This window comes from Schistocerca serialis, chromosome 5 (assembly GCF_023864345.2).
Source record: "Schistocerca serialis cubense isolate TAMUIC-IGC-003099 chromosome 5, iqSchSeri2.2, whole genome shotgun sequence".
NCBI classification, from domain to species: domain Eukaryota; kingdom Metazoa; phylum Arthropoda; class Insecta; order Orthoptera; family Acrididae; genus Schistocerca; species Schistocerca serialis.
In genome coordinates, this window is record NC_064642.1 from 493,396,200 (window position 1) to 493,421,062 (window position 24,863).

Below are 24,863 nucleotides of genomic sequence, written 5' to 3' on the forward strand. Positions count from 1 at the left end.
TGTCTGGTTTGAATTGATTGCTTATTTTTCTTTGATCTGATAAGTGCCGTTCTCTTTGTTATAGGTGTTTACGTCACTCTAAGCTAAAAATGCATTACTGTACTGTGTCATGCATTGTTAGTCACATTCTGATAATGAGTGTTTATGGCCTGTCGCCGCTCGTGGCATGGCTTGCTTTTGTGCACACTATCGCCGCTTACAATAAAAAAAAAAGAGAGGAATCATCTCATTAGCGAAACAATGGCAAGAGACTGCTATTTGTTGTTACTTACACTGCTGCTTTCTTTGATAATGGTCAACAAGAACCAAATAATAGACTGCGTATGATAGATGATGTTCTGAACGAGAGTTTAGTGAAAAATTTTCTCCGTTTGAAAATCTTTGCAGACGCCTCTTTAGTACATTACATTCTGCACAGAAATTAGTCATCTCAGATTTAAAAATCTAGTCAATTGCGTGCTTCATTTCTGACTGTATCACTATTCAGCATAAGAATAATACGAATATAAAAATGACATGATATGTATATTCTTCTGCGTTTGCTGTTGTCTCACTCAAGCTTCGTAGTTTATTAGGCAGACAGTATTTAAATGAGATAGCAGCAAACATGAAAGAATACATGGCAAAATGTTTATATTCGTATTATTCTTTTGGTGAAGAGAATACTGCATGGGATTCACAATTCATAAAACTTCCTATTAGCAACCATCTCTTCTCACAGGTAGGAAAAAATTCAGAACGTAGAGTTGGCCATATTGACAAACATCCCAAACAGTCTTGCCAGTCGGATTTTCGTAGTACATTGAAATGCTGCTACATTTGAAGATGAACAATACAGAATTTGTATTTACTTCGTTGGATAATGTATGAAAATGCAGTGGTCGAAACTCGGGGTGGAGAAAAAAAACTCTTCTTCTTCTTCTTCTTCTTCTTCTTCTTCTTCTTCTTCTTTTTTTTTTTTTTTTTTTTTTTTTTTTTTTTTTTTTTTTTTTTTTTTTTTTTTTTTTTCCTCTCTCTTCACTGACTCGGAGGTTTCGGCACCAGTATTGATCTATTTGTTTTTGTTCCTGCTAAGCGTGCCTGTGTAGCGCTACATATATTCGACGGCAGAAATTAGTTGTGGCGGCACCTACCAACGTTTTTCAGAACTTCCGCTTACTTTGCAATCGGTTCTAAGCCGCAGGCGGTTTTTTGGATTACAAAAACCGGAAAAAATGTGCGGCTTACATTCGAGTAAATACGATGAATTTTTGTAATTTTATCTCATAAGAACTGATACTTTAACAAAAGATATTACTGTATCCCACTACTGCAGCAATAAAACATGAACGAGAGAAAAAAGAACGTAAAATTCAGTTGCAAAGGAAACGCGTGACACACGACAAAACACAGTGCTCATACAAGCATCTGCGAACAGCAAAACATGTCAAAGGCTTTAGGAAGGCTATGCAATGCCTTATAACAACAAATTGCTTCATATGAGAGTGACTTCTCAACTGTTTACATTAAATTCATTAGTGGGCTCGTGCGCAGTTGAGTCGCATATGGGTAGTACCTTCTCCCACTTCTGGCTACAGAAGTGTAGCTGTTAGCTGTATAAGCAGTAGCAGCAAGCAGCCAGATGCTATCCGGAAAAATTTTACGGGCGTGCCCAAGGTGCCAGATTCACACATGCGCAACAGGCCCGGATCTAGTGCCCGAGGGGGGAAGCGGGATCCGTCATGTCTGCCTCGGGCGGCGATTTCGTGAGGGGATGGGGCCACCAAATTCGTGTTCTTGAGGAAAAAAATCTTGTTTCTCAGAGCGCCTAACATCCAGTGCACGTTGGTCTAGCAATTATTCATATGATTTTGAAACGTATCCCTGTTGATTTATTCCCTTATTGCTTTATGAGTGAACCATAAGTTGATTTTTGAATGGGTGCATAGTGTACGTGATGTCTCTGCCAGAGGAATGTCGCATTTAGAAACAAACTTTCCCAGACAGTAGGGGACGAGGCTGTATTACATGAGTGGAATAAAGTCAAATGGGTGAATGCCAATCACTGTGTGTTATGTGTTGACTGGGTTAGCGAATGACCGATCAGCTTATAATTACTAGCGAAATCCATGGATTCAGACTACCAGAGTGGAAATAAACTACAGACAGGAATAACAAATAAGAACGATCATGTATTATCTTTGTGATGTCTCCAAGAAATTGAACTTTAGACAGGAAAGTTTTGGCCAGATTGCTACTCTAGTAACGGCCAGTTGTACAGTCCCCAGCTAGCAGCTGCTTAAGTTCTATTCTGGGAGTTGATTTCATGTTTGAGAAGCTGGAGTGTGTGAATGAAATGTGAAACTATCCCTAACATAAAGCTTTTTGGCTTTAGTAGGCCTAATAGGCATTTGATATTGGTAATTCGTGAATTAGGTTCTGTCGTGCTATAAAAATGACCGTTTGTGCCAAAACAGTCTCATTTATTCGGTGTTTGTTAAAATTGCTGCAATATTAGAGAGGCCTATTTCGTTTCATCTAGCAGACAGTGACAAAAGAGACGTAGTCAGATTGAGAAATCACATTAGTCGTGGGTACTATTTGTAATAACAGCATTTTCAATATTAGACAACGACATTTTGATTTTTCATGTAGCAAAACATTTGACGAACTTTGATGAGGTAATAGATTGTTTCTCAAGAAGGAAAGCACATCATGTAAAGCTGTAGCAAGATTAGAGAGAAAAGATGCTAGGATGTAAGGATTGAAGAAATTTGTACTGTCTTGCTTGTCTCTTGTCTTCGCGGTTTTATGTACCTTATATTTGCTTTTATGTCACACGAAACAGCAAGTTATTAGCCAATAGGCAATAATGAGTGCAAATTTTCTGAAGAGTTCTTGATCTCCCGGTTACAAATAATCCCATCAAGTATTAATTGCGAGTTTTTTAAGAGGGGCAGGATGTCAAACTGGCCAACTGGGAGCAGTAGAGGCACCACAGGACATTTTAATTTCCACTGTCCTGAATATAATTTGATGGCATCCATTACAAAATATACATGTTTGAATTCCAAGAGTGAAATGCAGTGACACGTGATAGAAGAATGCTGTGTGAAGAGGCGTGCCGCCGCACTTTGGCACACTTAAGACCAAATAACATGTCTTACATTTCATATATGCTTTATGTATCAGGCTGTTCAGAAAGATGTGCACTACAAAATGAAAATTTTGTGAAAAGGCAGGTTTTTTTAGTTTTTGGTGTTCTACTATCCCAAATGCTTGGGGGGTGGGGGGATGGTTCGGAATCATCGTAGATCCAGGGCAGGTGCACAGAGCAATCTGACTTGTAGTAGCGAGGTGGGTAGTCTCCATGTGACCCGTGTTTATGTTTAGTGACTTTGCTGTTTCATTTCGGTTATTTCTCTCACGTCAAATGAAAACAAAACGGATTTCTATGGCCGAGAGCTTATCAAGTGAATTAAAATACATTCACATAATTATGAAGGGCTAACATGTTGGTAGTTTCAGATCTTATTTTATTTCCACCTTTCTGACAGTCAAGCATTAATCGCCTTGGCAGAACAATGAAGTTATTTTTGTCAGTTTGCTAAAGAAATTTGGCTTCTATTAATCTTTTCTGCTGAGACAGTCAATTTATTTGAAACGAAGAGTTTAATTCCACACTATTGGGTAGTTTCAACTGTTCACTGCATTTCAAGTGCATGTTTTCATCTTCTAGCACATATGGCATTATGCCATAATAAGGAACCAGACATGAGATAATACAGTACTGGTACTCCAAGAAAATTTACATCCCAAAAACCGCACTGAAAAGCTTAATATCGGGTTGAGACGTACTTCATTGGGAATCTGGACATGCGAATGTGCACTATAAGCCGAATAATGCTTTTCAGTATGGTTCATGAAATTACGATGCTCTTGGAGTATCCTCTGATGTCTTGTTTCTTTTAGGACATAATGTAAGATCTTTTAATGTATATACATACGAGCTTCCTACGTCATCGTAGCTGCGCAAGTGCAGTGACGCCTGTGGTGGTCTGTGCCAACTGCTGAAACGAATCTAATTCTAACAGGTCAGGGGAAAATATTGCAGGTGGTGGTTTGAAAAGCGTTAGGCATAGTTTGCACAATGATATTGGGTTGCGCCCCTCCTTGTGTGAAATGAGTTCCATGCAAATGGTTTGCTGAAACGAATCTAATTCTAACAGGTCAGGGGAAAATATTGCAGGTGGTGGTTTGAAAAGCGTTAGGCATAGTTTGCACAATGATATTGGGTTGCGCCCCTCCTTGTGTGAAATGAGTTCCATGCAAATGGTTTCATATATGATTTTAGGACTGGCGAAACAAGTATACATTACAATTTCATCATTTTGTGGGTTCCTGAGTCGTGTCTGAAATGAAAGTTAAAGTTTGTTGCATGGAATTGCTGCTCAAGGAAAAAATGATAAACATGTCTCTATTCGTGACTGGATGAATAAAAGATGTCAGCTCAGTTACTCAGCAACCTTGCTGAAATAATTTATAATGGAAGATCCAAGAAGTTCTTTTAATTATCTTAGAATGTCAAAATAACTGTTCACGTTTCTTCTAAATAGAGTTAATTATGCGATGAGGAAACCAAATGGCAGTTATAAGAGTTGAGGGGCATGAAAGGGAAGCAGTGGTTGGGAAGGGAGTGAGACAGGGTTGTAGCCTCTCCCCAATGTTATTCAATCTGTATATTGAGCAAGCAGTAAAGGAATCAAAAGAAAGATTCGGAGTAGGTATTAAAATCCATGGAGAAGAAATAAAAACTTTGAGGTTCGCCGATGACATTGTAATTCTGTCAGAGACAGCAAAGGACTTGGAAGAGCAGTTGAATGGCATGGACAGTGTCTTGAAAGGAGGGTATAAGATGAACATAAACAAAAGCAAAACTAGGATAATGGAATGTAGTCGGATTAAGTCGGTTGATGCTGAGGGAATAAGATTAGAAAATGAGACACTTAAAGTAGTAAAGGAGTTTTGCTATTTGGGCAGCAAAATAACTGATGACAGTCGAAGTAGAGAGGATGTAAAATGTAGACTGGCAATGGCAAGGAAAGCATTTCTGAAGAAGAGAAATTTGTTAACATCGAGTATTGATTTAAATGTCAGGAAGTCATTTCTGAAAGTATTTGTATGGAGTGTAGCCATGTATGGAAGTGAAACATGGACGATAAATAGTTTGGACAAGAAGAGAATACAAGCTTTCGAAATGTGGTGCTACAGATGAATGCTGAAGATTAGATGGGTAGATCACATAACTAATGAGGAGGTGTTGAATAGGATTGGGGAGAAGAGAAGTTTGTGGCACAACTTGACTAGAAGAAGGGATCGATAGGTAGGACATGTTCTGAGGCATCAAGGAGTCACCAATTTAGTATTGGAGGGCAGCGTGGAGGGTAAAAATCGTAGAGGGAGACCAAGAGATGAATACACCAAACAGATTCAGAAGGATGTAGGTTGCAGTAGGTACTGGGAGATGAAGCAGCTTGGACAGGATAGAGTAGCATGGAGAGCTGCATCAAACCAGTCTCGGGACTGAAGACCACAACAACAACACGACGAAAAGCTACTGTAATGCATGAACCACTGTTGCCAGAACTGAAATTACAAATCACATTGCATGAATTACAATCAATAACACTCAGCTTGCTAGAAGATGCAGTTTTAGTTGGTGGTGGTGTTTTTTCATTAACACCAGTAATTATTAACATAACAGTAATAATTATTAACATCAACAGCAATAATTATTCGAAGGAGGCAGCATTGCGAAGAGAATGGTTTGCAAACTACTGTCTGGAAGATAGATATGTAGTGGCAAAATTTCAAAATTTGAACAAATGTGAATGGGGAGCACTATCTATTACTGCCCTGGTTCGGAAATATCGTAAAACTGGTGCTGGTGCGTAGAGTAGTCGTGAGTTATAGTGAGGAGGTGGAGTAGTCTCCATGTGACGCTTGTTTACGTTTAGAGATTTTGCTGTTCCCTCTTCGTTTATTGCTCCCAGGTCAAATAAAAACAGAATGGATTTCTGTGGCCATTCATATAATTACGAAAGGCTAAAATGAGTTATTAGCATTAATCACCTTGCAGAACAATGAAGTTATTTTTTGTAGGTTTGCTAAAGAAATGTGGCTTCTATTAATCTTTACCACTGAGAGAGTCAATTTATTTGAAACGAAGTGTTTAATTCCACACAATTGGGTAGTTTTAACTGTTCATTGCATTTCAAGTGCACATTTTCATGTACTAGCATGTATGGTGCTATGCCATAATAAAGAACCAAACATGAGATAATACAGTACTGGTACTTCAAGAAAATTTACATCCCCAAAACCACACTGAAAAGCTTAATATCAGATTGAGGCCTACTTCATTGGGAATCTGGCCATACGAATGTGCACTTTCAGCTGAATTATGCATTTTAGTATGGTTCACGAAATCCTGATGTTTTACACGTAGGAACATATGGGCTTCTTACTTCACTGCAGCTGCGCAAGTGCAGTGACACCTGTTACCTGGCACACTCTGGAAACTGCTGGAACAAACCTGTATCCAAAAGGTCGCAGGGAATCATTGCAGATGGGGGTTTCAAAAGTGTTACGTTCAAAGTAAATTTCATTTTACACAAGGTGAACTATGTGTGAGAATGTATGACGAATTTCTTGAATCACAGAGCATTTGACTCTCATTTTAAAAATAAACTCTTTGATCTCATTTTAAAAATCAACTCTTTGATGACGATTCATTTAGAAGAATTTCGAGCCCAGTTCAGACATTTATGTTGTTACTAAAAATTCTACTGGCACATATGTCTGATGTATCATAAAGTGTAACATGCACAAAAAAGATCATCATATGTGAAAGCTTAGTTTCTCTTGCAGCTTATTAATCTTCGATTCAAATATTATGTGTGAAAGCTTTGCTTTGCTTTCCTGTTCGTGTGTTTGCGCTACTCAACAGTGATGCTGCTATTGGCTGACATCATGTATCCTATGCTCTGAATATCCGCTGGCGAGATCACGTGACAGCATCACAATTTCGATTTCGATGCTTTGGAAAGTAACATGCGGTGGTTAGTGGAATTCTAATTTAAACTTTCATAATACGAAAATATGCAGCATACATGTTACTGCACACCAAAGATCTTTCCAAAAGCCCCCCCCCCCCCCCCCCCCCTCTCAGAGGTTAGTTTTCTCAAGTACCGGAAAGTTCCACACTGGTGTATAAAACCATAACCATTCAAAGGATTGAGAAGTTTTGCAGTTAGGACGGAAAGTATACTGTCACTTAACACGGGTAAAGTGCATTTTCACCCTGGAGAAAGTGTGTTTTTAACTGGGAAATCTGGGAAAAATCTGGTGTTTTTTTTTTTTAACTTGTCTGCATATGCACCCTGGCTAAGTATCTTTGACTGGTAAGTCAGTTCAAACACCAGAGGACGATAAGAGCACAATCCTCCAACAGGATTTTGATTGATGTCAGTTTCACTTCTTTTTAAACTGGAAATTGTGTTGGCGGTAGAATTGTAGTCCTAGGAATATATGTACATCTTCTCATGGTAGGCACTTCGGACCAATTTTAGTAACGTCAATTTAGCATGAAATGAACATCAGTAGATTATTTACTGCATTGTGGTAAGTGTGTGTAGCGTTTCTGGGGTACCCCAGCTCCCACTGTCACCGTCCTCCACGCATCCTGTTCTTTACCCTTCCTGCTGCCTCGACATTCTTTTTACCTCTTTGTTTGCCTGTTTTCCCTTCCCCTTGATGCGACTGTGCTGTTTCTGTAGTTCCTTCCTTGGCTGTTGGCAACTTAGATTATGGGACCTTGCTGTTTGGTCCCCAACCAACCAACTTACTTTCTCGTAAACCTTCGTCCTACAGTCCCCCCGTGACAGAAATGTACTAGGTCTCCTGGAGGCAAACAGGACTGCAGCACTTCACTTAGGTACTCTATTCTCCCATCTCCCAACCCATAAGAGACTTCATTCTGCCCTCCACATGTTGTTATTAGCTTCCTCGTGTTAATCACCACCCCCCACTCCCTCACCCCCAAAAAAAGAAAAGTTTCTCCCTTGCTTGTCTCTGCTCTAACAAGGGGACCTTAAGATCTCGGAAATTCAGTTCAAGATGAGACTTCACAAGTTACCAGTATACCTCAAGGATGTCCACTTCTAGTATTCTTAAAGTGCACTATCTGGAAAAATCTGGAAAGAAAAGGGCTCTAAAGTTTTAAGCATAGTTCATAGGCACCTCATATCTGGTCATAGGTAGTATTTTGGCATACAGGGTAAGTAGCTCAGTCAGTAGCGTGCCAGAATTTAATGTGATCAATTTGGTTCAATCCTACGGGCAGGCTTGATTTTATTTTATTTTGTTTTCTTATTTTTTTTTTTAAATTATAACAATTTTATTTAAAAGTTAGTGACCTAAAGTATTATCAATTAAATCATCAATAATTTCATTTTGTTTATGAAATGGCTGTCACAGTTACTTAAAATGTGAATTACACTCATCAATATTTTCTTTTTAAAAGTTGAATAATTTCAAATGCATATTTAATGGAGGTAAATTAATTACCACAGTCGCAAAATTCTAGGTGGAGTTTCAATTATAAATACTTTTACAGTATCGTGCACAGTTTTCAGTATTATATTTTATTTTTAACCACCAGAATGATAACTGTCATCAAAACATTGAAAACAAACAAAAAATTGGACATCTTGCATAATTTATGAAGGACGATTGTTTACAGGACCCACTTTTTTTGATATGTTGAAAAATGTACTTCATCAATATTTCTGAAATCTTTCATTAGAAAGCCTGGAAGCATACCAGGCACATCGGATCATTTCCTTAAAAATTGGTGATCGCAGCTGATGGATTATTGATCGCATTTGTATATAGTCTTCACGAGAATTTGCCTATTATTTTCAGTAAGATAAGTGCAATCTTGTATACCCTACATCAGAGTTTTTACTTGTCTGTAAAAATAAACATTACATGGTTGAACAAGTGGAATAGATTTCAGAGGAATCACTTTAATTTTATAAGTTCATGATTTCTCATCACCCTGAAAGATTTTGTTGAATAATTGAGGCTTTGCTTGTCCACCCTAAGAGTCAGTAATTAACAGAAACCTTTTTTCACCCATATAAGACTCCAAACACTGGTTGAGAAAGTCGGTATACAGTTCCGTCACTAGTATGCCAGATTTTGAAGATGTTACAAAGTTGTTATGATTTTACTCATATTCTTTAACTGTTTTTTAAACTCGGGGACCAGTGTTACTGGTTCTCTCTTGTGAACAAACTCATACTTCAGGTAGGATGTTTCCAGGCAGAGCGAGAGCATGCATCACTTTATTCAATCCAGGTCTTTTGACGAAAATAATTTCACTTCCTTTGACAGCTAGAATCCTGTTATACACTGACTGATACTAACATCCTGGAAAGAAAAAAATTCAAAATTGTAAAAATAGAGAGAAAAATAAATTTTTAAATACCTGCCTCGCCAATATTGATAACAAAATCTTTGATAGAATTCAGTATCAATTCTGATGCAATCAAATTATTTGCAGCACGCTCGCTGTCGTAATAAACAACTGCATCTTGTAACATCACCTTCGACACTTCTCTGTATAATTGACGTGCAGCTTCAGATACTTTCACGATGTCTTCATTGGCACGCATTTTTAATTCACAATTTTGTAAAAATTCCGATTATATTTCACAGCAATCTCTGTGAAAGTCGGGGATGAACTGGCACTGTAGCAGGTAAGGCCCATCGCCCGACTAGATCCGTGCGGGCCTACATCTACATCCACATCTACATCTACATTACATCGATACTCTGCAAATCACACCTAAGTGGTTGGCACAGGGTTCATCGACTCACCTTCACAATAATCTTCTATTATTCCATTCTCAAACAGCATGCAGAAAACACAAACACATGTGTCTTTCCGTGCGAGCTCTGATTCCCCTTATTTTTATTATGATGGTCATTTCTGCCTATGTAGGTTAGCATCAATAAAATATTTTCACATTCAGATCAGAAAGTTGTTGACGGAAAATTTGTGAGAAGATTCTGTCGCAGTGAAAAATGCCATTGTTTTAATGGTGTCATCCTAAATTGCTTATCAAGTCAATGACATTTTCCCCCTTACTTCGCAATCGCATAAAATGTGCTGCTCTTCTTTGAACTTTCTTGGCGTACTCTGTTAATCCTATCTAGTAAGGATCCCAGGTAGCAGTACACGGACAAGTGTAGTGTAGGCAGTCTTTTTAGTAGATCTGTTATATTTTCTAAGTGTTCTGCCAATAAAACGCAGTCTCTGGTTTGCCTTCCCCACAAACATTTTCTGTGTATTCTTTCCAATTTAAATTGTTAATAACTGTAATTCCTAGGTATTTAGTTGAATTTATGGCCTTGTAGATTTGACTGATTTTAGCACTCATGTGGATGATCTCTCACTTTCCATTGTTTCCCGACCCTCTGCCTGGTCGTATATACAATAATGCATTAGCTATATTCTGCTTTTCCAAGAAGACACCAGTTCCTCAAATTTGCAACAAACATTTATAATTTTTCCAAAGCTTAAATCATCACCCAATTTTGTAATAACATTGTAATGACAGTAATTAATGCTTTAATTTACCTCCATTAAAAATGCTTTTGAAGTTATTCCACTTTTTAAAAAGAAAACATTGATGAGTGTAATTCACATTTTAACTAGCTGTGACAGTCTTTCAGTAAATAAAATAGTTATTTATGATATAATTGATAATACTTTAGGTCAATAACTTTATTTAAAAGTTGTTGTTATTTTTAAAACAATTAGGTAAACAAAATGAAATAGAACCGGCAGGCAGATCAAACTCATGTTGGCCTATGACATTCTAGCATGTTACTGACTGAACTACTTCATCTGTATGCTGGAATACTACTTCTTACTGTATATGAGATGCGTATGAACTACACTTATAACTTTAGAGGCCTTTCTTCAGAATTTTCTGTATAGTGCACTTTAAAACTTGTGTGATTGTGCACCCTTCAGGTGTACTACTAACCTGCGAAGTCCCATCCCGAACTTAATTTCTGAGACCAGAAGGTCCCCTAGTAAGTGTAAATGGTGCCACTGCTTTCTGACAGATACTGATGCACATACACCCTCTACTCCCCGCTATCCTCTACTTCGACCTCAGTCACACATACCAACCACCTTCCTAAAAAGTACTTTTTCAGACTGTAGTCATTGCCTCAGAGCTTCCTTTTCCTCTCACTTGTTTCACCCAACTACATTTACATTTGTCTTCCATAAATCACTATGAAGTAAGTGGCAAAGGGTATTTTTTATTGTGCCTAAGGTTTCTTCTCACTCCACCCACAAAGAGGGTGTAGGAAGAGTGAATGCGATATAGGTCAGTGTTCTTATGTCTAGTTTCATTTGTGTAATCTCTGTGTGAGAAATTCGAACCAGAATATTCATAGTTTCTGACCTGAAAGACACTTCTTAAAGTTTTAAAGCGGGTTCACACAAGATGCACAATACCTACCTTAGTGCATCTACCAGTTAAGATTTTTCAACGAAAACGACCAGTTTTTGACAAAATAATTTAATTGGATAGATAAAAAGTCTACTCACCAAGTGGCAGCAGAATACATTCATAAGAGGAGGTTGTAATTAGGCAAGCTTTCAGAGCCAGTGGCTTCTTCATCAGGCAATGGTTGAAGGGGAAGGAAGAGGGGCGAAGGGAAAGGACGGGAGAGGTCTAGGAAAAGGGGTAGATTTCGGAAAAGTCACCCAGAACCATAGGTCAGGGGGGGACATACCACATGGTATGAGAAAGATAGACTGATTGTTGGGACTGCATCGTACGAGATTTGAAAAACTGGGAGCTTAAAGGTGGAAGACAGAGTAATATGCATGGCAGAAATTACTGCTTAAACATCATTAGATGATAAGAGTGCAAAGCTAAGTGCATTGTACGTAACAGAGGCGGATGTTGAAAAAAGCCTCTTAAGACAATGGAAGATGCAGGAAACTAAAATGGAGTGAAGAAAAGAGTAGTTACTGTGAAGAAATGCTGAGACAGAATTATTTAACATAAATTAAGACCAGGTGGGTGGTGTGAATGGAGGACATGTTGTAGCGCTAGTTCCCAGGTGCAGAGTTCTGAGAAACTGGTGTCTGGGGAAAGAATCCAGATGCCGCGCGTGGTGAAACAAGCACCGAGGTCACGATTGTCATGTTGCAGAGCATGCTCTGCAGCAGGATGTTGCGTGTTGCTAGTATACACCCTTTGCCTATGCCCATTCATCCTAATAGACAATTTGGTGGTAGTCATGCCAATGTAAAAGGCCAAACAGTGTTCACATAACAGCTGGTATATGACTTGTCGTTTCACAGGTGGATATCCCTTTGATAGTACATGTGTTACCAGTTACAGGTCTGGTATAGGTGGCGGTACAAGGGTGCATAGGGCAAGCCTTGCAGCTGGGATGGTCACAAAGTAGTGGCCATAGGGTAGGGATATGGGTGCAAAAGGATCATAGGGTCTGCCAAGAATATTGCAGAGATTGGAAGGGCTACGAATAGCTATTCTAGGTGTGGTGGGCAAGATTTCAGACAGAATGGATCTCACTTCAGGGCACGATTTTAGAAAGTCATGGCCCTGTCGAAGTTGCTGATCTGTACATTCCAGACCAAGATAATACTGAGTCACCAGTGATGTGCTGTGAAGTTGTTTTTTTGGAGGGATCAGCAGTACCGGGATTGGATGTAAGTCCTGGGAAATCTGCTTTTGAACTAGGCTTGTGGGGTAATTATGCGTAGTGAAGGCTGAGGTGAGAATGGTGGTGTAGGAAGTACTGTTCTTTGTTGGTAGGTTTAATGTGGGCGGAAGTGTGTAGCTGGCCTTCAGAGAGTAAGAGATCAACTTCAAGGAAAGTGGGTTGGGATTCAGAGTAGGATCATGTGAAATTACATTGGGAGAAGATATTCAGAGATTCCAGGAATTTTAACAGGTCAGTCTCGCCATGAGTCCACATGGCAAAGATGTCATCAATGTGTCTAAACCAAACCAGGCACTGAAGGCTTATGGAGCCCAGGAAGGCGCCCTCCGGAGTGACCCATGGAAAGGTTGGCGTAGGAAAGAGCCATCCCAGTTCCCATGGCCATACCTCTGATCTGTTTGTGAGTCTGCCACTAAGGTGAAGTAGTTGTTGGTGAGTAGAAAGGATGTCATATGCTTGGAATCAGGTCGGTGCTGACTGAGAAAATGTTCAGCAGCAGAGAGACCATGTACATGGGGATGTTGGTATAGAGGGAGGTGGCATCAGTGGTGACAAGTAAGGTGGGAGTTGGGCGGGCAAAGATTTAAGACAATCCGGGAAATGGTTGGTATCATTGATACAGGAGGGGAGTCTTTGTACTACAGGTTGCAGGTACTGATCCCCTCCTATATCAAAGATACCAACCATTTCCTAGACCTCTAAAGTCTGTGCCCACCCACTCCCACCACACACCTCGCTTTTCACCATTGATGCCACCTCCCTACTTTCATCTTTGCCATATGGACTCTGTTAAAATTCCTGGCATGTCTGGATACTTTCTTCCAATTAAATGTTCCTATTCTGAATCCCATGCCAGTTTCCTTGGTGTTGATCTCGTTCTCACTAAAGGCGAGCTACACACTCTTATCCACATTAAACTTGCCAACAAACAACAGTGCTTCCATTTTGACAGTTACCATCCTTTCCATAGCAAACGTTCCCTCCCATACAGCCTTGGCATTCGAGGCAAATGTGTTTTTTAAGATGCAGACTCTTTACAGCAATACACCACCATTCTCACTTCAGCCTTCACTGCACATAATTACCCAACAAGCCTAGTTCAAAAGCAGATTTCCTGGACCATCACATCCAATCCTGGTACCACTGATCCCTCCGAAACACCTTCGGAGCACACCACTGGTGACTCGGTGTTATTCTGGTCTGGAATGTATTAAACAGGTACTCGACAGGGCTATGACTTCCTAAAGTCATGCCCTGAAGTAAGATCCATTCTGTCTGAAATCTTGCCCACCACACCTGGAATAGTTTTTTGTTGCCCTCCCAATCTGCGCAATGTTCTTGTCAGACCCTATGCTGCTTCTGCGCCCATCTCCCTACCCTAGGGCTGCTACCTCTCTGACCGTCCCCACTGTAAGACTTGCCCTAAGGAAAGAACATTTACTATACAGTTTAATGAAGTACAGTGTCAGTGAGCTTCCTGGCTTTGTTTGACTTAACTGAGTGAGTCGGTGTCGATGTCAACTGAACTTGTTGCTACATACACAGTTTTCCTGATGAACATCAGTAATTCGTTTTCGCGTTTGTAATTCAATGTAATTCATCCGACTAAAAAGTTCTTCACGCGTAAGTGTTCCCAAATAATGAAATAATTTTTAAAAAGCGTGTTTGTAAAATGCTGCATATTTCTTCTTCTCCAATATGTTTTATAGAACTCTTTCAGCCCAACATGGTTAAATTTCTCTTTTAACTGTGCATCACATTACATTTTGTAGCATCCTTTTGTCAGTGTCCCAGTAGTGACCTCATGTCTACAGAGAATGAAAAACAGATACAGAAAAAAGCAGACGATATTTCTTAAGATCGTGAAATCAGTTTTCGAATTAGTATTTAGTGTCAGATCCTAAAGAAGCACATTTAATCACTGCCACCTGTGTGATGTCAGATTGCTTTGACATTGTAGGAAAATGTGTGAAGGTTTTGGTTCATAAGTTGTTCCCAAAACTCAGTTTTGTTTGGAATGCGGAAGTAAGATCATGGATGATATTAATAAGCTGATCTTTCCATTGGAGTTGTGTATTAACATAATTTAGGTGGCTAGTTTTATCGGCAGAGGATGCAAAATGGGAAAGCCATTCTTTTATCTTCGAACTCCGGGAGTTTTTGACTTGATTTCAAAGAATGATTGTATGTCTTGCTTCAGATCAGACACTCTTTTCAACATTTTCACACTGGTTAGCCATTTACTTCTGTATAATATGAAATGTTATCATACTCTGAATCTAAAGACTTAAGAAATTCTTGGAACTGACAGTGATTGGTAAGACCTTTCAACTTAATCTAGTTCACTGTTTTGACGACTACCTTCATGACATGGTCCATTTGATGGATAACGCAATGAAAGTTTAGCATCAACATGGTGCCAACTTTGCGGGCTCAATCAGCTGAAGTAAACCTTTGTGTTTCCCAGCCGTTGCTGGAGCAACATCTGCTATCAACCCTGACAGGTTGTTAGGTTTTAACGAAAAGAGACTTAATGTCTATACGCTGCTTCCAACAAATCTTGTGACTTTGTGGTCCTCTTAAGTGGATACAATGCTGCTAATTCTTCTGCTTTATTAAAATGGGCATCAGAGCTGTGACACAAATTGCCACCTAGGCAGTATCCACCATATCTGTGTGTCATCTAAAGCTAGAGAATAAAATACAAACTCAGATGCATGATTTTTTTAAATTATGTTCATATTGTCTTTCAGTGTTATCCGCATGCCTAATAATAGTTTGATGAGATGGGCTGATTTTTGAGAAATTCTTTCTCTTTTCTACACTCACAATTTCAGTAAGAGCATCTAAGCATTCCTTAACCGTTTCACCATCTGAATACGGCTTCGATTCTTTTTCCAGTATCAGAGCTACTGCATAACTCACTTTCTTGTAGAATATTGACTCTGAGTTCGCTCTTGTAAATATCTGCTGTGAAGCAGAAAGTTTACTTTTATAAGTCTTTTACCTGGTCTTCTCGAAATTGTTCCTTGTTCTTATCAAACATAACTGCATGTTTGGCCTCATAATGATTTTTGACCTTATGTTCTTTTGGAACAGAGACAGATTCATTGCATATCAGACATACAGATTTTGTTTTATATTCCATAAAAAAATAGTTTACAGTCCATTTGTCGTGGAAAAGTTCTTAACTGCTCTGTAACTTTCCTCTTCTTAGGTCATATTTGTTTACTAGGTGATGCCATATCAACCTTACGTCTTGAACGGAAATGCCCAACTGTCGCATCAGTGGCATTTGATTCCCAGTTACGGAAAATTTTTAAACAAATGTTCATGTTTTATGGGCATTTTGAAGCAGAGGGTACATGAAGATAGAAAAAATAATTTGAAATTATTTTCTTTTAACAATCTGGTGATTAGTGATTTATATCGGCAATGAAAGTTGGATTTTTTGTGTGTGATATGTAATTAGAAATGAGAAGACATACAGTTTTCATAAAAATGACAATTAAATATGTGCTAATCAGCATATATTTATATCATGTAGATATTTGAACTGAATGGAAAGAAAGTAATGACTGAAACTAGACTTGAACCAGCAATTGCCAATCTTAAGCACTCTTCCCCCCGCTGCCTCAATCTTCATGTATTTCAAGCTTCATGGAAGCCCTTGGGTCTGCTCTCTTCAGAATTTTTGAGAGTAGTATTAAACTGCTTTAGGAAGTTGATATTTTAGTTCCGAACATCATATATCATAAATATAAGAAATAACATAGGCTTCACTTGAACTAGAAGCCTAAATGTAAAATTTTGAGCCCCATTTAGACTTCGTGTTTCCTAAAACTATTCTACATTTCAAGTCTATAGCATTATTAGTTTCTGTAAGTAAGATAGAAACACAGATGGATGAAATTGCACTAGGAGCATCCTTTTCGTACCTTCGTAATGCGGAATCTGCAAACTCCATCAGTAAAAACACTTTATTACAATAAAGTATGTATTTTGTACTACTAAAATTAAAAGAAGGTACTGAGACAGAAACCATTGCTAATGTCGATTGGTGTACCTTCTCACACGCAAGCCTACTAAAATTAAAGACAAGCATCACAGATTAATTGTAAAAATATAAAATCTGGTGTTACTTACCTGAAGCTGAGGTAGGTCTATCGCAATCAAACTTTTCAACCGGTAATGTTGTGAGTTTGCAGTAACATTAAGTATGAAATGTGTTAGCTATGTCTGGCGCTTGTCTCAATTGCACGCAAACATATCCAGTTGTACGATACATACTACTGCCGACTGTTATTTTTTGTATCATCAAGGTGAGCTATATTTTCTTCAAGATGGTGTGCGGGCTTTTAAAAATAAGTCCAACCTAGTGATCATCCCCCCCCCTCCAAAACAGGAATATAGACGAAATTCGAACGATTGTTGGATCAGTGAACTGAGACATTCCCATTGTAACTGGATATGATATGAAAGACACTTGATGGAACGCTTTTTTGGGGGTTTTATGTGAAATAAAAGTTAAATTTTTCTTTCATATAAAATTGCTCCATGGGTCAAAAATTAGTGCTAACTGTTGTACGGCACATGCTGGATCCTGGCAAAATTTGGTTATCACAGTGCATATGCACACACATTCTGTAAAAGTGAGTGATGTATTACCAACTGGCAATCACAGTGGAAGCAGACAGATGGATATTAACCACAAATGGATATTAACCCCTATTGTTGCACTTCTTTACAGTCAGCTACACAGTTCGCTACATGGTGTGTAGTGGACACACCATTTAGGTGTACAGTGCAGATCTCAACCCTCTGGCACAATTTTAAACGGCTGCAGCTGAAGTTGTCACATGATAGGTGAAGTCTCTTGATAGGTGAAGTCTCTTGAGTGGTCTTTCCGCTAGGCTCACAACTTACAGGTCCACTGTATTTCTTGGGACATAGCTGCAAATCGTGGGGATAATTTTGCACTACCGAAAATTAATGAATTCCATTTCTCTAACTGCCTTTAGCTGAGTGAGTATGGAAGCTTTCAAACAGTAGAGATGTTACCCAGAGGTCAGTTTTGCTGATAGTTCTAGATTGCACTTTAGACTTGTTGATGAGAATGATGGATGTTGCACAATGGCCTCACCCCTGTACACTGCTTCTCCTGTACATTTTATCTAGCTCTGCAACTGATGTACCACTCTCAGTCAAGAGGATGGTGACGTAGCAGACCAGCCATTTCCTTCAAGAAAAGAGTGTCTCCACTACTGCCCCTCTTCTGTGCTACTTCACCCTGTCACCTGCCTATTTACTACCTTTTTGTGCAATTTATTAGACCTGTTAGAAAGATGTCTTGTACTTTCAAAGCTTAAGTTTGAGTTTTCCTCCCTTTACAGATCAAGATAAGGAGAATGACATCAGAAATGCACAAGCAACCCAAGGTGTGATACAAAGGCGGCGGCGACCGAAGCGCAGGTCAACTGGTGTTGTGCACGTAGACATGGATGTGAGTGTTTTTTTTTTTCCACATGAAAAATATTGTATGCACATTAATGTGACACTATTATTTTTAAAACAAAATACAAAATAAAATAACCATAGTTCTCCCAGAAGAAATGAAGTTGATAATGTATTGGTCTATATTTTAGAGATTATTTGAAATCCTAGTGCAGCTATCCCGCTCAGGAAATCAAAAAATCTCTTAAGTGTTGACAATGAAAAGTGAGTTTTATGGAAGACAAACAATCTTCACTGGTCTTATGTGTGTTCTAATGAATAGACTGCCTTTGCAGACCCCAAGATGCCAAATATAACGTACAGAAATAATTAAAAAGTAGAGTTCAGAATTTTTTTTATTTTGTTTATTCGCAGGAAATTGATCCTGATCGTCAAGATGCCCTAACTGGAGGGGAGACACTTGACATTGCGAAAGGTGCAAATGATGAGGTAAGACGGTCTGAAGCATTCAAAGAAGTTATTTAAATTCGTTGAAATGCCCCTTCTAAAACTTTCAGAATATGATTATTATTTCTTCTCCTTCTTTGCTTTGCTTGGTCAAGGGAAGCACATTATCATCTTTCTTCCTCTCCACCCTTATTTTTTCCTCTGTTTCTCTTGATGTTCACTTCATTCATTCTGGAACTCCATTAGTACTTTGTTTTAATTGTTTTCTGTCTTTGTGTTCTTCTCATATGTTGTTGGTATGCTTCACTTTTGTTGTAAGTTTAAATGTACTTCTCTTATGGTTAATTCCTGATTTGAGAGAAGTGTTGTTTGGTTATATGGTCTTTCTGTGTGTTGACCTTGACTGACCAGCCTGACTACCATTTGACCCCATTTAATAATGAAGGTCTTTGTATTCTCTCTTTCTCACAACAGATAGTCTAGGTGACCTGCCTCTCCTCCTTGACCTTTCCAACCTATGCACTCTTCTCTCCAAGGAAGAAACTAATAGTAACAAAGCTAGGACACTGTCATGTACTTCTTAGTCTCCTGAAGGTAACTGCTTGCCAACTATTACCTCATATAATTGTATAGATTTGTATAAAGGAGCAAATTGCAGCACCAGCAAGTGCATATCCAAGAATGAGTGGTGGACAGATGTGGGAACACTTAACAGGCATAAAAAGCTGAAATTATCTGACCTGCATAATACAAAAGTAGTAACAAGCCCTGTTTCTTTCAGCAGCTTCCTAATATTACACCACATTTTACAGAACATGAAAGTAACAAATTTAGCTGCAGAAAAGTACTTTGTTATTTGTGTTTGTAAAAAGTCCACCAAAAGTCTTCATTAGTTTCCTCATTTCTTTTAAATTTAAGTCCACAGTTATTGGATTTGGCAATATCAAAGAGAGAATGGTCAGTTGTGACCAGATCTAGGTAGTTCTGTGAGCCAACATTGATGAATAGTTACTGCTTAGTGGAATATGGTATGGGCCAACATTTTTTCATGCTGCAGTCATACACTTCAGAAAACTCCAGAATTTCACCCTCTGGTATCCATAATTTTCAGTTCCCAAAGTAGCTTCTTTTTCCTTCAAAATTTCTGAGGACGCTTTCTGTTTGACACTGTTTAGTAGTATAAAACAAATGTTTAGATGGATTTCATCAACACTATCTTTTTCTCTTTAGGGAGATACCATATCACTCATGTGTGCCTAATGTTGATTCTGAATTGTTGGTAGTAGCCTTGGCAGCCACAATACAATGGCCTTATTCATCAATAAATATTAATTGGGTGTCAGAAGAACTGTTTTGGTTATGTTCAGTCTCTTGTTAATCTGTTCTTCACTTACTAGTACAAAACCACCACTAGTAAGCAAGCTTGGCGCATTTTTTCCACCTTATTCATGTGTATATTCAACAATTCCTTTGGGCTGGAACCTGTGCAAGGTCATAAAATGATTCCTTTATATTTCACAGGTTTTTGTCCATAGTGTCACAAACACATACAACGAAAATGCATTAGGTTTGTCTGCATATGGCATTCTTCAGCCAAAAACTTCTCTCATACTACAATACTTTCAATTTTCCATAATGTACAGAGATTATGACACACCATGTTCTAATTAACACTGTTTTGTGGTAGTGCAATAGTTTGCCAAGCAATTGTTTAATACTTCTAAACACTTGTCAAGCAGAGAAGTCGCCTCAGAAATTTCAAATTAAAAAGAAGCTACATTGGAACTTAAAATTATGAATATCACATGGGTGAAATTCTGGAGTTTCCTGAAATGTATGACTGCAGCAGGAAGCAAATGTAGACCCACAACATTTTCCACTCAACAGTTAATGTTCTTCAATGTTGGTTCACAGAACTGCCTAGCACACTCTCATCACAAATGACAATTCTCTCTTAGATTTTGCAAAATCCAGTAACTGGATTTAAATTTGAAAGAAATGAGCAAATCAATGAAGATCTTTCTGGTGTACTATTTTATGCTACTGTCAATGTCCAGCTGTTTAAAGTTATTGTTAATGTCAAGTTGCAAGTCTGTGTTACTGCTTTTCAGGACATTGATGAAATGATCACAGTTGTGATCTTCGGCCCTTTCTAAGTAAACCATCGTTATTAATGTGAAATCATCCTGTGGATTCTACAGTGAACAAATGTTTAATCCAAGGGGATTGGTAGGCCTAGTTCTACGTGTGGTGGATGAACATTAAAAAAAAAGTTCGATTCTTCAATGACTGTGTTACTTTTGTAAAATAAAAAAGAAGCTATCTTCAGTTACGAATCATGATTTTTATTTCAATGCACAATGCATTTCGAGCTCTAGGGCGCTTGATCACTCTGCATTATTTTTTGACTTTAGCTTAATACTGACCCTTCCAGCATTTCGTAGGTATATTAAAAAGTGGCACATTGAGACTAAAAAAAAATTTGCAGAACTAAGACAACACTGAAAAATTACTTAATGTTTCCAGCAGTGGTTACGTAGTTTTTAAGTCTGTATGAGTAAGTATGTTAATAAACATACACACATTTTTAGTCCTACAGCACGTTTGTAAACACATTTCATAACACCAAAGAGTATCGAAATGCATATACGTATACACAGATTTTGTTATTTATAAGACAATACAAAGATATTACGAATAAGAATAACACTATGCAACACTCAGCAACCATTCAAATTATCATAAAAATTATGACAGTTAAAAAGTCATGAATGATGAGGTTTTTCCAAAAGCCACATAGCCGTATGAAGGTGCTTCATTCGCAACTACCGGTTTCACATTAGTATAGATGCATCTGCAGGTGTATCCATCAAGAATACACGTCACTGTCTGAAATTTTTTGTGTGTTAGAACTATAGTGTTAACATTGAACAAAAAATGACAACGAATACTCTCAGTAATTATATTTCCATAATGTAGGTGGACAGTTACATAGTCCCAGCTTTTGGGTAGTAATCGTCAAGAGTCAAACCACAGTGGTGGGTTGTTACAATAAAATTGCTGTTAAACCCTATTCATTTCACATGTTTTCGGAAGTTTTTGTAATTGTTCTAACAGATTAAGTTTTCTACGATTGCTTTCAACTAAGTAGGAAATGCTTGGGAAGATAACATAATGTGTCAGTTGTTTTTGCCATAGTGCTTCTATTATTATTTTGCCTGTATGTTGTTGCCTAGTCTGTCAGTTGATTTTACTGAATTAGTTCTGCGAGTGTTATCCACATAGCTTATGTTATAAACACTTTCTCCAGGAAGTTTATTTTTCCTCCAATTTATCCTTGAGGACATTTGTGAATAGATTAACAATGTCAAATGACGCAAATCTAGCTTCTGTAGGGCTTTCTGTATCTTTGATGAGAGTTGTTAACTTCTGTGTTTTTTATTGAATATGTGGCTTCAGAAGTGTAAAACTCCCAGAGGATATAATTTTATACTTGAAAGTTTGTATTCTGGTGAATTCGTAGACGTTACAAACAATGTGATCGGAGAATTGGGTTGGTGGATTTTTGATTGTGCTCAGAGTTAGAGGGCGATAGAGTTCATTAATGAGCAACTTTTCATTTGGTTTAACAGATAGGAGTAAGTCGCATTGATTAAGCATTTTCTGGAATTTTGTGGTTGGGTTATGGTTCAGTTCAGTAATGTTCCCATGCATGTTCGCATTTTCATCAGAGACTGCCTCAGGGAAGTGTGACACGACTGCTGTTATTACATAAATGATCGAACTGGCAGTGTTAGCAGCAATCTGATGATGGTGTGGTGTACCGGAAGGTGTCATTGTTGAATGACTGTAGGTGGATACAAATTGACTTAGACAACATTTCTGGTTGGTGTGATAAATGGCAGCTAAATCCAAATGGAGAAAAATGTAAGTTAATGCAGATGAATAGTAAAAATAAACCTACAGCATTAATAATGAGCTGTTTGACACATACACGTCGATTAAATATTGAGACATAGGTCATGTTACAAAGCAATATGAAATGGAATAAGCACATAAGCGTTTAAGAAGGGAAGGCAAATGGTAAACTTCAGTTTATTGGGATAATTTTAGGACAGTGTAGTTTATCTGTAGATGAGACGCATATATAACACTAATGCGACCCATTCTTAAGTATTGTTTAAGTATTTGGGACCCCCACCAGGTCAGATTAAAGGAAGACAGCGTAGCAACTCGGAGGCAAGCTGCGAGATTTCATACCAGTAGGCATTAGATGCTTCTGGAACTCCAAAGGGAATCCTTGGAAGGAAAGCAAAATCCTTTTAGAGGAGCACGATTCTGAAAATTCAGAGAATTAGTATTTGAGGATGTATGTAGATGCAAAGGCAGCTACTTCTTTGTGTGATGAGTCTCAAAACAGGGTATGACACATAATGGTACATTGCAAGTTTTGCAATGGGATCTGGTTTCTCAGCATACTTTCTTTTTCTGAAAAATGCACATCTGTGCATTAACATACTTTTCTTTGAATGTTCATTTACAATAACATCTGGATAATGCCTCCCTGAAAAACGTAGAAGATTCTTGTCATCAGAGTGCCTTCCCCTGCCAGCTTTCCTCCATTCTCTTCCCTATTTTTCTACAACAAGCATTTGTAATTTGACTCAAACTCAGTTTCTCCTCGTTTCAGTTTCTTCTGTAGTTTTGGCATGTTGCGTCTGTTCTTATGAACAGTACCAGGTGTGGTTTTTCCTTGGTTGTGAAGCCAGAGAAACAGGTCTGACCTGGAATACCAGTTGTTGCATACAGAGTATGTCCCTCTCCCAGTTACACTCTCATAAGTATTTCCACTACATTGCCACGTTTGTTTGGTTTCCAATAGATTGCCACATTTGTCTAAATTGTGGAATCCAGTGTCTGTTGTCACACTTGTGTATTTAATGAAATTCAGAACGTACCTAGCCTGACAGTCGCACAATACAAATGTCTTAATTCCTATCTACTTCGCTTGGATACAGTAATTGTGTAAAAGATAACAGACCTTTGAAGAACAAGAGCTGTTCTCCAGTACAAAGATTTTGATGTGCACTAAATGCACTATGAAATGTATGGAATTCATCAACAATATTTTTAATTTGAAACAAACTTTCACCTTCTGTGCCCACAGAGTTGTCACTAAAGTGTAGTGTTCTCAAAAGTAAAATGAAACAGTCTCTCAAGAAAATTTTGCTGAAGACCACAGTGTTTGATAATAAGTATCTGGACCAAAGCTCACTAGTTTCCAACTTTTTAACTAGGACCACTAGAAGGCAAATAGCAAGAAAGCAGTAAAGTGCTTTAGATACACTATCTTTCCACTTTTGATAGTTGACAATTCAGGTTCTGGAGTATTTGCCCTTGTGTGTACACAAGACTAATTTGTTTCATCTACTATAAACTGCAACAGGTCTTCTGACAGAAATATCATTTAAAAAAAGACAGAATGCTCAAGTCATTACCCAGTTGACATTTGTGTTCCCAAGCAGTCTCCAAACACATGTCTTAATGGGTGTAAATGGGTTTGTTTCCAGTCAAAAGTGTCATTAATCTGTGCTCTTTTCCAAAGCATTTAGCTGTCACTTATTGACACTTCAGACTCCAAATAACTGCTGACTGCACCTCTTGAAGAAACATAAAACTGGTGTGCTGTAACTGGCTGATGTACAGGGCTGAGGACTACCATTTCATGATTCTGTTGAAGACTTATCACCACTACCGACATCAGAGAACTCACACCTAGTATCTCCAGGATCTCTCTTTCTGTGCTACCACAGTGACATGACATTTCTCTCATAGAACAGAAGAAAGCAAAGTTAAAAACTGCTGAAAACATGCGAGGCGAAGTTGAATTCTGCAACAAGGGACCACAACAGCAAACATAGGTGCACACTTGATCTATGCAACAGGAACTCTGAACAGAAATTTGAAGAGCAATGCAGAAATACAGCTCTACTTGTTTTACATGTCTGGAGCACACAGCTATGTGTGACTCAGTGCAATTAAATTCGAACACATCAGGAGGAGCCAGTGGCTCAAAACACTTAAACACATCAGTAAAGCTACAAAAAATGTATGGGTGCATAAACTCTTCAGTAGCA

The 24,863-nt window shown here is 38.3% G+C and overlaps 1 protein-coding gene across 6 annotated transcripts in view; it reads left to right on the plus strand.

The window, feature by feature from the left end:
* Positions 1 to 24,863, plus strand: part of LOC126481672 (protein phosphatase 1 regulatory subunit 12A) — a 374,220-nt gene that overhangs the window by 240,026 nt on the left and 109,331 nt on the right. For all 6 annotated transcript variants that reach the window (XM_050105600.1, XM_050105601.1, XM_050105605.1 and 3 more), the window contains 2 exons: positions 18,219 to 18,328; positions 18,694 to 18,768. In XM_050105600.1, coding sequence (XP_049961557.1) covers positions 18,219 to 18,328; positions 18,694 to 18,768 — 185 coding nt within the window. The remainder of the gene's footprint in view (positions 1 to 18,218; positions 18,329 to 18,693; positions 18,769 to 24,863) is intronic.